The sequence below is a fragment of the Danio rerio genome, chromosome 14 (genome assembly GCF_049306965.1).
Source record: "Danio rerio strain Tuebingen ecotype United States chromosome 14, GRCz12tu, whole genome shotgun sequence".
In the NCBI taxonomy this organism is placed as follows: domain Eukaryota; kingdom Metazoa; phylum Chordata; class Actinopteri; order Cypriniformes; family Danionidae; genus Danio; species Danio rerio.
Window position 1 is genome coordinate 1,057,914 of NC_133189.1, and position 17,087 is coordinate 1,075,000.

The 17,087-nt window shown below is 36.8% G+C and overlaps 1 protein-coding gene across 3 annotated transcripts in view; it reads right to left on the reverse strand.

The window, feature by feature from the left end:
- Positions 1-801: 801 nt before the first annotated feature.
- slc34a1a (solute carrier family 34 member 1a) overlaps positions 802-17,087 on the reverse strand; it is a 24,734-nt gene continuing 8,448 nt past the window's right edge. For 2 of the 3 annotated variants that reach the window (XM_073922430.1, XM_002664258.8), the window contains exons 5-13: positions 16,556-16,699; positions 15,259-15,370; positions 13,315-13,510; positions 12,895-12,990; positions 11,409-11,526; positions 9,358-9,525; positions 8,858-8,974; positions 5,305-5,429; positions 1,894-3,608 (exon numbers count right to left, since the gene is read on the reverse strand). In XM_073922430.1, coding sequence (XP_073778531.1) covers positions 3,060-3,608; positions 5,305-5,429; positions 8,858-8,974; positions 9,358-9,525; positions 11,409-11,526; positions 12,895-12,990; positions 13,315-13,510; positions 15,259-15,370; positions 16,556-16,699 — 1,625 coding nt within the window. In that variant the 3' untranslated portion in view covers positions 1,894-3,059. Of the gene's footprint in view, positions 1,855-1,893; positions 3,609-5,304; positions 5,430-8,857; positions 8,975-9,357; positions 9,526-11,408; positions 11,527-12,894; positions 12,991-13,314; positions 13,511-15,258; positions 15,371-16,555; positions 16,700-17,087 lie in introns of those variants that run through there. The other variant, XR_012390119.1, reaches the window with a different exon arrangement.

Here is a 17,087-nt window from a genome sequence, read left to right on the forward strand (position 1 = left end):
GAAAAGAGCATTCACACATCCATTCCAAAATACCGGTAAATTCTGACATCATTCACCACAAATGAGCTTTAAACGGCTGAGCTTGTGTTTGTAAACATTTGACTAAATTACAAACTCTGTGGATGATCAATATTGTGAACAACTTTCGCAGGATCACTTTCGCATGTCGAGATGTTCATAATATGTGCGTGTGCAGGCGCTCACAGGCTGTTTCACAGGCACACGCAAAGCTTGAAGGTAAACAAACAACGGCTTATCATAAGCATCTCATCGATGATTATTTACACAGTTGGCATTAAGAAGAACATATAAACGAGATCTGACTAACTTCTAGCAGCTAAATGCGTCTGGGAAAATATTCAAAGGCTTTTATTCTCAAAAACCGCGCGGACGTAAACGTGTCCGACTGTTCTGATTGGCTAAAGCAGACGTCTCACGTCAGCACGTTCTAGACGTGCACGCGCTTATTTCGGCAATCTTCCTTCTGCATTCACACAGCGCAGCATTCCGGCAAATTACCGGTAATGTTACAACTTCTCTTTCCGGAAAATAGCCAGAACGAATTTACCGGCTTTTCCAAAAAGGACCTGTTCACACATACAACCTTTCCGGAAAATTGCCGGTAATTTTCCAGGAAAGGTCTGTCTGTGTGATAGGGGCTAATGAAACTCCCCTTTTCATGCACACCCCTCCCTCTTTCACCACTCGACACTCCCACCTAAACGGCAGGACATCACAGCTCAAACATGGTCATATTATTTGTTAAATTTATAAAAATTTCTAAATGAAAACAGTTTGAGTGCCTTTTGTAGTCAAATAAAAGTGTAATTAATTGCAAAAAGGAGCATTTCCATAAATCCTCCAATACACAACACAATCTCACGGCAATTCGTAACTTTTTCATTTAGTGGCTAATTCGTATGAATTCGTACGATCTAATTCGTACAATTTAGTACGATTTGCTCATCCCCCAATGACGGTTGGGGTTAGGGGTGGGGTCAGGTGCCACGCCTCCTTTTTAAAATCGTACCATTTCGTATGACTGAACTCATACGAATTCGTACGAATTAGCCACTAAACTGGCAAAACGTAAAATACTTACGTTTTTTCGTGAGATCAGGCTGCTAATACACATGAAAAATGATTGTGTTTTGATTGTTTGGCTGAGCAGCTCTGCAGTTTTCAGTGTTTATAACTGGATGAAACATCTTATTTTCTTTCCAGTTTCAACATTTTGAAAGCTCAATCAATGCGCATTAATACAAAACAGCAGTGAACATTGAATACTTTCATTAAAACTATTTCCCAATAACACTTCGCGTGAGCCGCACTCATCAGCATTCTGCAAGCAAATTAAACCAAACGCAATCTGTGCTTTAATATGTGTGCATTTGATAACACAAGGCATGCTGGGATGGCGCTGCGGTTATTATGTTAGTGCCATACGCAGACTCTGAAAGCGCTGATTCTGCGAGATCTGCATATATCCCTGCGGATGATAAACATTCACGCATGACTGCAGGACAAAACAATTCAGAGTCCTCAGAGATGCACATTATTCTCTCAACATATTGAGGAAATGCTCAGTGAATAAAAGGAGATTGATTTTGCTCGGAAAGTGTGTTTGAGAAAGCGCCGCATGTGAATCTATAACGCTCCGCTTCTGGAGCTACAGTGGCAAACCAGGGCCGGAGTGGGACTTTTTTAGCCCTGGAGTTTCAAGCCTCAGACCGGCCCACCTCAGTTCACGACTGACTATATTAAAATAAGGTCATTTCCAATTCAGTTTCTAATTACACTATCACGCCATTTTTTTTGTTTGTTTTTTGAGAAAACAGCTGATTTAGTTTAGAACTTTAAATGTTCAACAACCCTAACAGTATTATATGTCTTAACAATTAAAAAAAAAAAAAAAAACATACTCAGGCAAGGATCAATCCCGGGTAAAGGCGTCGTAATTTAACGTGCTAACCACTAGCCCACTACAGCTCCATAAGGAGAACTGACACATCTGAGTTATATCATCATTTATATCATCATTGGTTATATATAAAAAGAGCAGAGCTGCGGTAAAATAATGAATAAGAAGGCTGTGGTCAAGTAAATAAATAAATTAATTTAAAAAGTGTGACTGCTGAGAGCAACAGATTCTGGAGCTAGGGACACCGGCCCTCGCGGCCAAAAAAACGGACCGGCCCACTGGGAATTTTCCCGGTCCTCCTGATTAGCCAATCCGGGCCTGGGCAGAACCCAGTTGAGGAGTATGAGATGCAAAGAGAGAGAGAAAAATCAATGATTTAACAGTGTTATGGTAGTACTATACAGTGATATAGCATCTCTATAGTATATACCATTTACTCTCTATAGCAGAGATGTCCAAAATTAGGGCCAAAGTTAGCCCATGGTAACCTTTGATTTTGACCACCATCCCATCTGAGAGGAGAGAGACAATGATGAGGAGGGTTTTGAGATTGTCAATTCATTTCAATGTAACTTTTTTTAGTTTGTTTTATTGTTAAAAGCAGACAAAAAATTAAATGTCTTAATGAAATGGTGTAAATTACTCCGAATTTGTCTAAATGTACACACTGTCACACGACAATCCACAGACTTCGGTGAGCAAATCAAGTTCAAAATTCTGCTTGAAGTCGGCATTGAACTCCACTGTGTTATAAATGTCACTGCTAATGTCTTTATTGCATTAGGTTACCTTTTAAAAAGTTATACTGCTTTAGTTAACACAGTTACAGGTATTTTTTAAAAATATTATGAAATAAATACAGAAATGAGCCTTACAGGCTCAATAACATAGCTGATTTCATAAGAGGGGTCTGGATGCAGACTTGGTGCAATAGCAAGGTGAGCTGCATGCAATGCTTTTAAAGCGTACAACTAACCCCACCCCTAACCCCGCCCCTTACATTGACGTCACTAGCTTCATTGAGTGCATTGTGTCTGACATTGCAAGTGTGAGATATGCAGGTTCAGCTTGGATCAAGTCTGCATCCAGATCCTATTGAATTTAATCTCTGCTGTAGTGCGCCCCCTGGTGTTGATCTCTACAGCGGTGTGCTGTTGCATCTCTCCAGTCCTCTGAGTCTGAACACTCGTGGTTCTGCTGGAATCTCCTCTAGCGCAGGGTTATCGAAACACTGATCGGCCGGTTTCTGGAGGTCTGAGGGCTCCACCAGGGGCTCCGGGTCCTTGATGCGCAGCGGGCTGCAGCACAGAGCCGTGCTCCTGGAGATCAGCTTGTCTAGCGGCTTCAGCGAGTGCATCCACTGCGGCAGAAAGTCCCAGCTGCGCAGTGTTTTAGGCAGATGAGCCGGACTGCGTGCCTGCATCAGGTTTACCAGCAGGACAAAGAGCGTGAGCGCGACGAACGGAGCTCCGACGCCCACCATAGCCTGCCAACCGGCCAGAGAGAGGCCGAACACCAGACACGGCAGCAGCAGAAAACACAGCAGCAGGTACAGCACTGCAAACCAGCGGTACTTAGCGGTGCGCTCGCCCAGAGCTGAGGCCATGCGGATGGGCAGACGGGTCAGCGGGAACGGGTACCACAGCAGAATGCCAAAGATGTTGAAGTAGAAATGACACAGCGCGATCTGGAGGGAGACATGAAGACGAGAGTGGGTTTGGGTGGAGTCAGCCTATCTTTTGCTGATTATTTACATTCAGTCATTTCTGTTCTTAACTTAATATTTTTGTTTTAAATTGACTTAATTTTGGACTTTCTCAGACATTAAACTGTTTAGAGTCAGTTTCATTCACCAAATGTGCACAAACACAAATGATAGATGGACAGACAGACGGATAGATGGATAGATAGACAGATAGACAGATGGATAGATAGACAGACAGACAGATGGATAGACGGATAGACAGATGGATAGACAGATAGACAGATGGATAGACAGATAGACAGATGGATAGACAGATAGACAGATGGATAGACAGATAGACAGACAGATGGATAGACAGATAGACAGACAGATGGATAGACAGATAGATGGAAAGACAGATAGACAGATGGATAGACAGATAGACAGATGGATAGATGGATAGACGGATGGATAGATGGATAGACAGATAGATGGAAAGACAGATAGACAGATGGATAGATGGATAGACGGATAGACGGATGGATAGATAGATGGATAGATGGATAGATGGATAGACGGATAGACGGATGGATAGATAGATGGATAGATGGAAAGACAGATAGACGGATGGATAGATAGATTGATAGATGGATAGACGGATAGACAGATGGATAGATGGATAGACGGATGGATAGATGGATAGACAGATAGATGGAAAGACAGATAGACAGATGGATAGATGGATAGACGGATAGACAGATGGATAGACAGATAGATGGAAAGACAGATAGACAGATGGATAGATGGATAGACGGATAGACGGATGGATAGATAGATGGATAGATGGATAGATGGATAGACGGATAGATGGAAAGACAGATGGATAGATGGATAGACGGATAGACAGATGGATAGACGGATGGATAGACAGATAGACAGATGGATAGACGGATAGACAGATGGATAGATGGATAGATGGATAGACGTATAGACGGATGGATAGATGGATAGACGGATGGATAGATGGATAGACAGACAGACAGATGGATAGACGGATAGACAGATGGATAGATGGATAGACGGATAGACGGATGGATAGATGGATAGACGGATGGATAGATGGATAGACGGATAGACAGATGGATAGACGGATAGACAGATGGATAGATGGATAGACAGACAGACAGATGGATAGACGGATAGACAGATGGATAGATGGATAGACGGATAGACGGATGGATAGATGGATAGACGGATGGATAGATGGATAGACGGATAGACAGATGGATAGACGGATAGACAGATGGATAGATGGATAGACGGATAGACAGATGGATAGACAGACAGACAGATGGATAGACGGATAGACGGATGGATAGATGGATAGATGGATAGATGGATAGATAGATAGATAGATAGATGATAGTGTGCACTATGTAGTTTGTGTGTCTGTACATGTGTTTATATGTGTTTGTCTGTATATGTATGTGTGTGAGTGTGTGTATGCTATGTTGTGTATGTGCATGTGTGTGTGTGTGTGTGTGCGTGGGGGGGGGGCTTGTGTGTCTGTACATGTGTGTGCGCTGTGATGTGTGAGTGTGGATGCGTCTCGTGTATGCCTGTGTGTGCATGCGTATGTCTGTGTGCTGTCATGTGTGTGTATACGTGTGTGTGTGTGTTTAAGGGTGTGTGTGTGTACCTGGCAGGCGGCGGGCAGCTTCTCTTTGGGGCTGGCGAGGGCAGCGAGGATGGCGGTGGTCGTGGTGCCGATGTTGGAGCCCAGAGTTAGAGGATACGCTCGGTTCAGACTGATCACACCGATGCCTGAGGGACACACACACACACACACACACACACCGTTTTAAGCAGTGTCAAGCACCAAAGTCCAAACACTTCCTTACCTTATTTAAGTAGATGTTTTGGGTATCTGTACTTATAGTAATTATTTTTAGTCGACTTGCTCCTTACATTATCACACATGTATCTGTTCTTTCTCCTCGCTCATTATAAGACTGCTTTGAAGTTTGCATGTTTTGTTCCATGTGTTCAGCTAATGATGACAGCACATTTATTTCTGGGTGTACCGTCTCTTTAAATGAGCCTAACGAAGCCTCTGAAAGTCCAGAAATGCAAACGCTGTCCTCCTAACGAATGAAACGAGCTCTCGGGTCGCGGCTTTCTGTGCTTTTGTCAGCCCTGATGATCTTTTAACCCTCTTTTCACTGTATTAATAATACGTCCGGTGACACTTTAGCACTTCGGGGCCTTTAATAAAAGATGATCTCCATGGCAACTGTAGTCTCAGTCGTACGGAGGCTCCCTATTGGCTGAAAAAAGTTAATAATTATCATAATCATGTGGCGGCGGATGAATCATCGCTGGATAATGGGTGTAAATTAATGATGAAATAATTGGAGGGGAAAGCAGTGTATTTGCACAGAGGTGAAGCGCTGCTAATGTTTAATCCACACTCACTTCTGCTCCACTTTCTGGAGGGAAAAACTAAAGCGCTGATTATTGAGCTGAATCATCACATGAAAGGGGGTTTTCTGAAAAAATATTCATCTTTGAACTTGAGAAAGCAAAATCCAGATATTATACTATTATTATTTAGGAATGTTTAGATGCTTTACTTTTTTTGTAGTGTGCATGATCAGTTTTTTCCATGCATGCTCAATGCATATAAACATTTATAATCAAAATTTCTGGACAACTCTTTTTTTTTTCCTAGTATTTATTTAATTACAATTTACATTTAATTAAATTAAGTGGTTTATTTTTATTATTTATTTATTTATTTACATATTTATTTAACTTTATTTCTTTAATTTATTAATTAATTATTATATTTTTCCTTATTTATATATTGCTTTTTATTTATTCATTAAAATGTATTTGTTTATTTGCTTATTTTTATTTATTAATAGATTTATATTTTATATATATTTTTTATTTTATTTCTTTATTTAATTTAATTAATTTTTATTTTATTTTATTTGTTTCATTTTATTAATATTTATTTCTATTTATTTATTAAATTGTATGTATTTATTTGCTTATTTTTATTTAATTATTAATTTATATATATTTTTTTCTTTTACTTCTTTATTTATTTAATTTTAATTAAATTTTTATAATTTATTATAATAGTAATAATACTAATATAACATTTTTTATTTTATTTCATTTAATTTATATTTATTTATTTTTATGTATTTATAAAAAAATATTTTTAATCATTTTTATTAATTAATTTATTTACATATTTTTTATTTTGTTCTTTCTTTATTTTATTTAATTAATTAATTAGTTTATATTTTATTTATTTCATTTTATTAATATTTATTTATTTATATTTGTTTAATCAAATTTTATTTGTTTATTTAATTTATTAGTTTATTTGCTTATTTTTATTTAATTTATAATTATTTTATATATATTTTTTTATATTTATTTCTCTATATAATTTAATTAATTTATGTTTTATTTTCATTTCATTTTATTTATATTGATTTATTTAGATTTATTTATACAATTGTATTTGTTTATTTGCTTATTTTTATAAATTAATTAATTAATTTATAAATATTTTAATTTAAATTTTAGATTTTTGTATTTATTTAATTAAATTAATTAATTAATATTTTATTTTTATTTATTTAATTAATCTATTTATTTCTATTAATTTATTACATTTTAATTGCTATTTTTATAAATTTATTTCTATTTTTTATTTATTTCTTTAATGTATTTAAATAATATTTTATTTTTATCTATTTTGTTTTTGTATATATATATATATTACATTTATTAAATTTTATTTGCTTATCTTTATTTATTTAGTTAGTTAGGTACTTAGTTTTCTTAGTTAGTTATCTATTAATTTCCTTAATCATATTTCTGCTGTTTTTGGTAAAAATTCCTAAATGAAGACACAAGCAAAATGATAAAGCATATATAAGCCCTTGTTTTGTTCTTAAGTTTATGCTTAAATGGAGTAAGAAAAATAATCTTGTTTCTTATTTTCGACTGCATCAGCAGAAATGTTCAACAAAAGTGCTTTATATGTGTGTTGGTTGATTCAGAGCTGAACAAAACGACTGAATCATCAAATTAAAAGTGCTTTCTGCAAAAAGCATGGTCATCTTTGAACTAAGGACTTCTTCCAAAGTTTCCGAACTGCACGTAAAGATCTTTCTGTATTTCTGTATTTCTGTCTCAGTGAAGCATGAAACACAATCCTCTCTGTGGATTTTCACAGCTGCCTGAAACTATTTCCCCAAAAACACTGCAAAATCTGCTGCCTTTTGTTTATTAGACTGTTTTTCGCAGAATGACTCACTTCTTACTCACTATATTTCATGGTTTTTACACTATAAATATATAAACAATCTAAATATATACAGATTTACTTGAGAAGCAAACTGACAGAAGATTAAGTCTTGTTTACTGGCAGACTCAACAGCACAAACAAGAACAGACTTAGTCTTGTTTTCTTTGTGAATTTATTAGTTTTTATGACCCTGCTGGCAAATATTGAGTCTTATTTTAAATTTAAATAAATTTTTGATTAAACATTGAGAAAACAAGACTTAATATGACATTTTGCTTCTCAAGAAAATGTTCATTTAATAGTTTTTTAGATATTAAACATGATTCATTATGTATTCTGTGTATTTTTGTTTAGTTTTCCAGCACAAATCTAAAAGTTCTTAACTAAAGATAAAAGCAAAATGGTATAAAGTATAAAATTTACGTGTTTAAATGCTTAAATGGAGACATGTGATGACTAAGGAGCGGGACTAAGGAATCAAGAACATGTTTTCAGGTGTAACAGCAGTTTGTAACTTTGCTGCCAGGGAGCACAAAGAGACGGGATGCTAACGAACTGAAATATACAGCAGCTGTAAATACTCTGCTACTTGTAAGTGAAGATGAAATAACGAAACAAAGCATTTTAATTCCTTCATAAATGATTAAATGCTTGTTAAGTGCAATGAGAATTCATTTTGGAATTAAAACTAAAGCAATAAAAGACAACTAAAATGAAAGTACAAACATAAATAAATAAATAGTAAATAAATAAATAAATGAATACATAATAAATAAGTAAATAAATAAATACATAAATACATAATAAATAAGTAAATAAATAAATACATAAAAATATAATAAAAAATAAGTAAATAAATAATAAATTAATTAATTAATAGTAAATAAATAAATAAATAGAAAACAAAGGGGAAACTGACCGATGAGTGGAGTGAGGGCGGAGGTGAAGACGGAGCTGCTCTGGATGATGAAGGTCATTCCTGCTCCCATCAGCATCGCCAGATATCCAGACAGCCATCCTAGAGGATACGGGAAATCTGATGCACAAACACACACACACACACACACACACACACACACACACACACACACACACACACACACACACACACACACACACACAACATACACAGATCCATTGGAAAACACACTTTACTTGATTTAGGCAACAAAATGTTCTAAATTTTGTTTATTATTATTATTATTTTTATTATTGTTTATAAATATATAATATACAAATAATATATACGTGAACAATATTAAATTTATTTAATATTTTAATTTTATTTAATCAGGTATCTTTAAAAAATGCATTTATTATTATTATTTAATTTTATCTCTATTTATTTATTTATTTATTCATTCAGTTAGTTAATTAGTTTGTTAGTTAGTATATATATATATACATGCAGACACTGACCTGTGTTGATGACCCCTTCGATGACCTTGGCCACTTGACCTTTGAGAAGTGAGTTGAGCACTTTAACGATGAACAGCAGGCAGGAGCACAGCAGCATCAGAGATCCGGCCAGCAGAATGAGTCCCACAGCCAGATCTGACAGCCCTGTATCCACGAACACATGACGACCTGAGCGGAAAACCACACTATATATAATATACAGCAACACAGGCGGATTAGAAATACCTGCTTCAGCCTATGAGTTCTATCATACACCTGGAGCAATACACCACCAGGTGCAGCACAGGTGTTTTTTTTTCTGTTATTTTCAGAGCGGTGCAAGGGTCGTTTAAGCATCTCACGTTGTTTAGATAGCAAATGCATTTGTGCCACTTTGTGGACTTAAAGGTGTGCTGGTCTGAAAAGGAGGTGTGTTAAGGTGCATTGTTGGCCTATTGCTATTTTGAGGCGACTGAAACAGACGGTGCAATTGACCAACAAAAAGCTGCAGAGTCTTTATTACTTGTGGGTCCAAAACACGCAGACACATTGCTTTTTACACACACAGGGAAGCAAAGTAGTACACAAATATCTTTAAATATGAAAACAATGACACATTTCAGGTTCACAAAAATGTAGACAGCGTCTCTAGTGGATTTGTCATCTGAAACGTACAACAAAATGTACCCTAAGTACCATTTCAGGTTCGCAAAATGGTAGACAGTGCCCTCTAGTGGATTTGGCATCTGAAAAGTACAACAAAATGTACCCAGAGTAATGTATTTAAGATTTGCAATAATGTAGACAGCGCCCTTTAGTGAATATAACATCTGAAACGTACAGCAAAAAAGTACAGAGTGACGCATTTCAGATTCGCAAAAATGTAGACAGCGCCCTCTAGTGGATTAGATATCTGAAATGTACAAAAAAAACGTACCCCAAGTAACATTTCAGGTTCGCAAAAATGTAGGCAGCACCCTCTAGTGAATTTAACATCTAAAACGTACAACAAAAACGTACCCTAAGTGACGCATTACAGATTCACAAAAATGTAGACAGCGCCCTCTAGTGGATTTGACATCTAAAATGTACAACAAACCGTAATGTAAAGTATTTGAAATTCATAAAGAAAAAAAAAACAGCGTCCTCTAGTAGATGTAATCTAAAACGTATGGCAAAACGTGTCCTAGGTAACATTTCAGATTTACAAAAAATACAGCGCCCTCTACTGCATTTGACATCTGAAACGTAAAACAAAAAGTACTATAAGTGAGGTATTTCAAAATTGAAAAAATCTAGACAGCGCCTTCTAGTAAGTAGATGTAAAATCTGGAATGTACAGAATAAATGTACCCTAGATGACATATTTCAGACAGCACCCTCTAGTGGATTTGTCATTTGAAACGTACAACAAAATGTACTCTAAGTACCATTTCAGATTTGCAAAAAATGCAGCGCCCTCTAGTGGATTCATCATCTAAAATGCACAATAAATCATACCCTAAGTGATGTATTTTAGATTCGCGGAAATAAAGCCAGCGCCCTCTAGTGAATTTAACATCAGAAAAATACAACAAAAAAGTTCCCTAAGTGACACATTTCATATTCACAAAAATGTAGACAGCGTCCTCTAGTGGATTTGACATCTGAAATGTACAATAAACGGTCTGTAACATATTTGAAATTCACAAAGACAAAACAGCACCGTCTAGTAGACGCACAAAAAAACGGCGCTCTCAAGTGGATGTAATCTAAAATGTACAACAAAGCATACTGTGAGTAGCATATTTAAAATTCACAGAAACAGCGCCCTCTAGTGGATACAATCTAAAATGTACAACAAAACATACCCTAAATAGCATTTCAGATTCGCCAAAAAATTTAACGGCGCCTTCTAGTGGATTTGTCATCTAAAACATACAACATTACATAAGTAATGCATTTTAGATTCGCAAAAACATAGCCAGCGCCCTCTAGTGGATTTGTCCAACACAGATAAACAAATAAATCAGTTTAATCATATGAGGAGAAATAAGAAAAACACATCTGACCTCTGAATAAACGACACTCACATTTCTCCGTGTTGATGTGTGTGGTGATATTCTGAGTGATCCAGGTCAGGTCTCCATCCCTCCCACAGTGCAGTCCAGTGCAGTTTCGTACGGCCGCATGCGTCACATTCACCGAGGACTGCACACAGAACGAAAAAGACACGTTTCTCCAAAAGCTCTGCAGCAAACAGCGAGTGTGTGTGAAGCGCTGACACACACAGTCTTGTGAATTATGACATGACAGTGCGAAGAGAATGACGAACGGCAGAAAAGACTGACAGCACGAGCTTTTCTGTAAATAGTCTGAGAAGTCCAAACACAACCGGACCAGGAGAGGCTTACTTTTCTCCTGCAGGGATGGACTTATAAACTCCACAAACCTTGCCTAGATATTATACTACTGACAAAAGTCTTGTCATCTATCCAAGTTTTAGGAACAACAAATAATAACTAGTTGGTCATTTGATATCAGAAGTGTCTCTGTGAAAGGTAAAGGCCTCTAGATTACTAGAGAGCTCAATAAAATCTGATCATGTCTTGATGTTGACTGAATTGATGAGGACAGTGAGCTCTGACTCTGCTCAGACTAAAGTGTCATCACTGAACAGAAATAATGTCCAGTATAGAATATAAAGTCCTGCTGCAGTGGAGACAGAATGAATATTGTGTCTGACTCCATCATGAGCTTGGAGGACTGCATCCATATATCTCTGACATGACTCAAACCACTGATTAATAAAGTCATCTGGAATGAAGAAGAAAGCCTTCAGCAGGATCACAGAGTTCATCAAGAGTCTTTGGATGCATGTTCAACGCCTCCTCCTTCATCTTACCCTAGAAATGCTCAATAATGTTCACTTCTGGTGACTGGGCTGCCCAATCTTTCAATGTGCTTTGATGTGACCTTTTATTAATCAGGGGTCACCACAGCAGAATGAACCGACAACTATTCCAATATATGTTTTACGCAGGGAAGAAATCCCTTTCCCGAACTCTCGCGCTCAATCTGCCCAGTTGGTGAAATGAACTCCCTAACTGCATCAGAACAGCAGAGTCACTCGCTACTTTCAAGAAACTACTAAAAACCCAACTATTTAGTCTCCACTTCACTTCCTAATCTGTAATTGCCTCTCTGGATATACCACTAACTGTACCCAAAAAAAAAAAAAAAACATTTACTAAAAAAAAAAAAAAAATTACTATAAAAGTACTAACACTTTCCTTCTTAGACTTTACAGACCTGAAACTTGCCTACAGCACTTATTCATTGTTGCTCTTATAGTTGTGTAAGTTGCTTCCTTGTCCTCATTTGTAAGTCACTTTGGATAAAAATGTCTGCTAAATGACTAAATGTAAATGTAAGCATAAAGTAAATATAGTAGAAAAAAGACATTTTAGATACAGAAGAAACTAAAACTTGGGGTGAAAGAGAACGTTTGAGGGTGGAGAGTGATCATGCTGGGTGTGGATGAGTGTGATAAATGTGTGTGTGTTGGGTTAATGTTACCACCAAGACGGAGGACTTGCACCAGACTTTGATGAGGCTGTGATTCCGCATGGACTCGTCGCCCAGAGCAATGCCTGTGATGACGGATTTATCCAGCTGGAAGAAAAAAAACACCAGTATTACTGCAGGATACTGATGGAAAACACAGCTCAGAACACACACACACACTGAAACATCCACGCTAACAGCATTATAAACAAACATTCCTCCTGCAATCTTCCTTTAACCAGAGGTCACGCACTAGCCGACTGAAGGAAAGCTTCTTCCCTCAGACCATCAGGCTAATGAACACTTAACACCCCACACACAGACTCTTCCACTCTTCCATACCCCACACCATCAATATGTAGCATGCACTGCACATTAACCCATCCATACTTAAAACAACACACTCACACACAGGCAAACCCACACACACACCTGTATGATGAGTGTGGTGAAGGGCTCAGTGAGGGTCTTGAGCAGCTCTGGAGCTTCCTCTCCGCTGTGCATCTGAAAGCTGCTGACCGTCACTCTGGCCAGAAAACTGAGCAGACCCGAAAACACCTCCAGCGGCAGCAGAACCAGCACAGACAGCCAGTTAAAACAGTCGTGGATCGTTGCTCCCGCAAATGCCCTACACACACACACACACACACAACATCAGTGATGCCTCGTAATTATCCCCAAATAATGAGATGTTCTGGAAGGAATGTGCAGCACATTTGATCTGTAATGTAATGGAAATGATGAATGATGCAGGTCTGTGTCTGAGCAGCACAGCAGGTCGGTCACTCACTCATCATTACCTGCTGTGCTGATGCAGGGCTGATGGGTTTATCATAGGCCTAAGCTAGAAATCAAGCATGTGTCTTCTGCTTCTGAGACGTTCACACAGTAAATCTACAATCTGCTGTTGTTTTTATGAAAAGTCCATGTTGTCAGGGCGCTGAAAATAAAATAAATAAATCATTGATCACTGATTGATTGGTAGAGTGATAAAATGATGATTGATTTTTTTGATTGACTAACTGATCAATCAATTGATTGATTGATAGAATAATGAATTGATTAATTGCTCGCATGATTCATTTGTTGATTGACTGACTGACTGATTGATGATGAAATTGAATAATTGATTGATTCACAGACTGTTTAATCGACTGATTGATTAAATGATCGACAGATTATTTGATTGATTGATTGATTGACTGATTGACGGACAACAAATGAATTGATTGACAAATTAACTGACTGACGTACTAACTTACTTTCTTGATTGATTGATCTATTGACCAATTGACTGATTGATTGATTGATTGATTAATTGATTGATTGGATTGATAATTAATTCAATTAATTGATTATTTGGCTAAGTGGCTGACAAATTGACTGACTAATTAACAGATTGATTAATTGATTTTCTGACTGACTGATTGATTGATACATTCATTTATTTATTATTTACTGAGCGATTCGTTGATAACTAGAAAGCAGAAATGTTTTGAACATTGAACATGATTAATTGATTGATTGGATTGATGACCAATTAAATTATTTGATTGATTGGCTAATTGGCATACTGACTGATTGACAAAATGATTGATTGACTGACTGATTAAATAACTGATTGATTGATTGACTGATTGTTTGATTGAATAATTGACTTTTTGGCAAATTGACTGACTGACTGATTAATTGATTGATTTATTAATTGATTAATAAATGACCAAATTCACTGATTGATTGTCTGACTGACTAATAGATTGATTAATTGATTGATTCGTTTATTAATTTATTGAGTGATAATGGATTTATTGATAAATAAATGGGACAACAAGATCAGAAATGTTTTAAACATTGATTTATTGATTGACCAATTGATTGATTGATTGATTGACTAGATTGATGACCAATTAAATTGATTGATTGACTGACTGATTAATTAACAGATTGATTGATTGATTGATTGATTGATTGATTGATAGGCTGATTGACTGATTGATTGACTGACTGACTGACTGATTGATGATCAAATTCATTGAGTGATTGGCTAACTGACTCATTGACAGATTGATTGACAGAATGATTGACAGATTGATTGACAGATTGATTGATTGATTGATTGATTGATTGATTGATTGATTGATTGATTGATTGAGTGATTCATTGATAAATAGATGGGACAACAAGATCAGAAATGTTTTGAAGATTGAATTATTTATTGATTGATTGATCAATCAATTGATTTGTTGATTGATTAATTGATTGATTGATTGTATAGAATCTCTATGCGTGTGTCTTTGAAAAGGCTAATAAGATCATTTTCTCCTCTTTAAGTGATTCAGAGTGTTTGATTAGACCCTGATGAAACAGAGTTTGTACCGCTTGAACTCGTTCCTCTCCCCCGCCTGCATCAGAGCCACGATGGTGTTGGTGACCGACGTGCCAATGTTGGAGCCCATGATGATGGGGACGGCAGATTTCACTTCCAGCACTGCGACACACACAGAAAACAACACAAACACACTGACGGTCACAAGACTGGGATCAACACAGATGAGTTTATCAGATTAAAAATGCAGTAAATCATTACTGCAATGTATTACACGGCTCTCTGGAATGCTGGTTTCTGATTGGTCAATCATAACATCACAAGCAGATCAGCTGACCACAGTATTAACTCTAATCTCAATACTCATAATTAATGAATAACTTATTGTAATACGGTGGACATTAATTGTCCCCAGGAGTTTTCCACAGACTCTCTCTTCAATCATGCAATCATCCAGCATTTTTATTTTTCAATTTAGACTCAGTAGTGCTGTGTTTTCCTCTTCTGGAGTGTGTTTTAGATCTTTTCCTACTGTGTGTTTTAGCTGAAGAGCCCAGTGTGAATGAACACACACTCTCACACACTGGACATTCATTCACAGAGAAAAGCAAAGAGCTTTGTGTGACTCAAGGCTGATTCTGCAAGGCTTCGGCTTTTTGTCAAGTACGTGACTCTGAAAGCCACCTGCTCAAACACACACACACACACACACACATGAACAGCTATACTTATGGGGACTTCACATTGATGTAATGATGTAAACTGTGTATTCCCTCCACCTTCCCTAACCCCACACCAAAACCCAATGTGTGTCTTTCTCCTACTCTAATATCATGTTTTACTTCTGGAGTTCTCTAAGATTTGGGTAGCCTTTGTTTACGTGTGTTAAACATGAGTTAATTAGCCCAAACAAAAGCTGGTGATGACGCGAGTGCATCTGCTGTGATTGAGTCTGAACTATAACTCCACAGATCTGCACGTTCACAGCTAATGAGCTCATCCTGACTGATCAAACACGAGCAAAAACACCCAGAATCCACTAATAATGCCAACAACACTGCCTCATCCAGAGGGATATCTCCAGTAGCACACGGTTTCTGTCAATCTGGCAACCTGCATTTAGGACTCTCAATGTATGGACTCTCAATCCTACATACTGCACCTTACTGTGAGTGTGAACGTGTAGCTCTGTAAATCCAGAGCAGATTTAGTTATTTCTATGACACCAGTTTATTTTTCTTCCCCTGTTGTCAGATTATTTTGCTTGTTTTAAGGAAAAACTCACTTTATTTTGATGCATTATTTCAGAAAACTTCAGTTCAGTTAAATGCATGATGTTTCTCTTACATCCAGACGACACTAAGCTGACTATGATGGATGTAGAGGTGCTGGAGCTCTGGACCAGAACCGTGACCAGAATGCCCACCATCAGCCCCGCCACCGGGTTGGACAGGATCACACTGTCCTGGAAGATATCACCGGCCACTTTCCCTATAGAGAAGATCACAGCGGAGGATTCATGACACACTGCTGAGTCTGACCTGATCACATTAAAGGGTTCGTTCACACAAAAATTACAACTATGCAATTGATTACTCATCTTCAAGTTGTCTCAAACCCTTAAGACCTTCATTCATATTCATTTTATTACTATTTATTTTTTAAATATTATACAAGTGCTGTTTAACTGAGATTATTTTTCAAAACATAATTAATTTAATAACATTTTCTTAATAACTAATGTCTTTTGCCATGATGGCAACATATAATAATTTACTAGTCTTTTTTTAATAATTTAATATTTTTCAATATATTAATTTATTTAGTATTCAACTTAAACTGACATGTAAAGACTTAACTAGGTGAATTACAGTGAGAT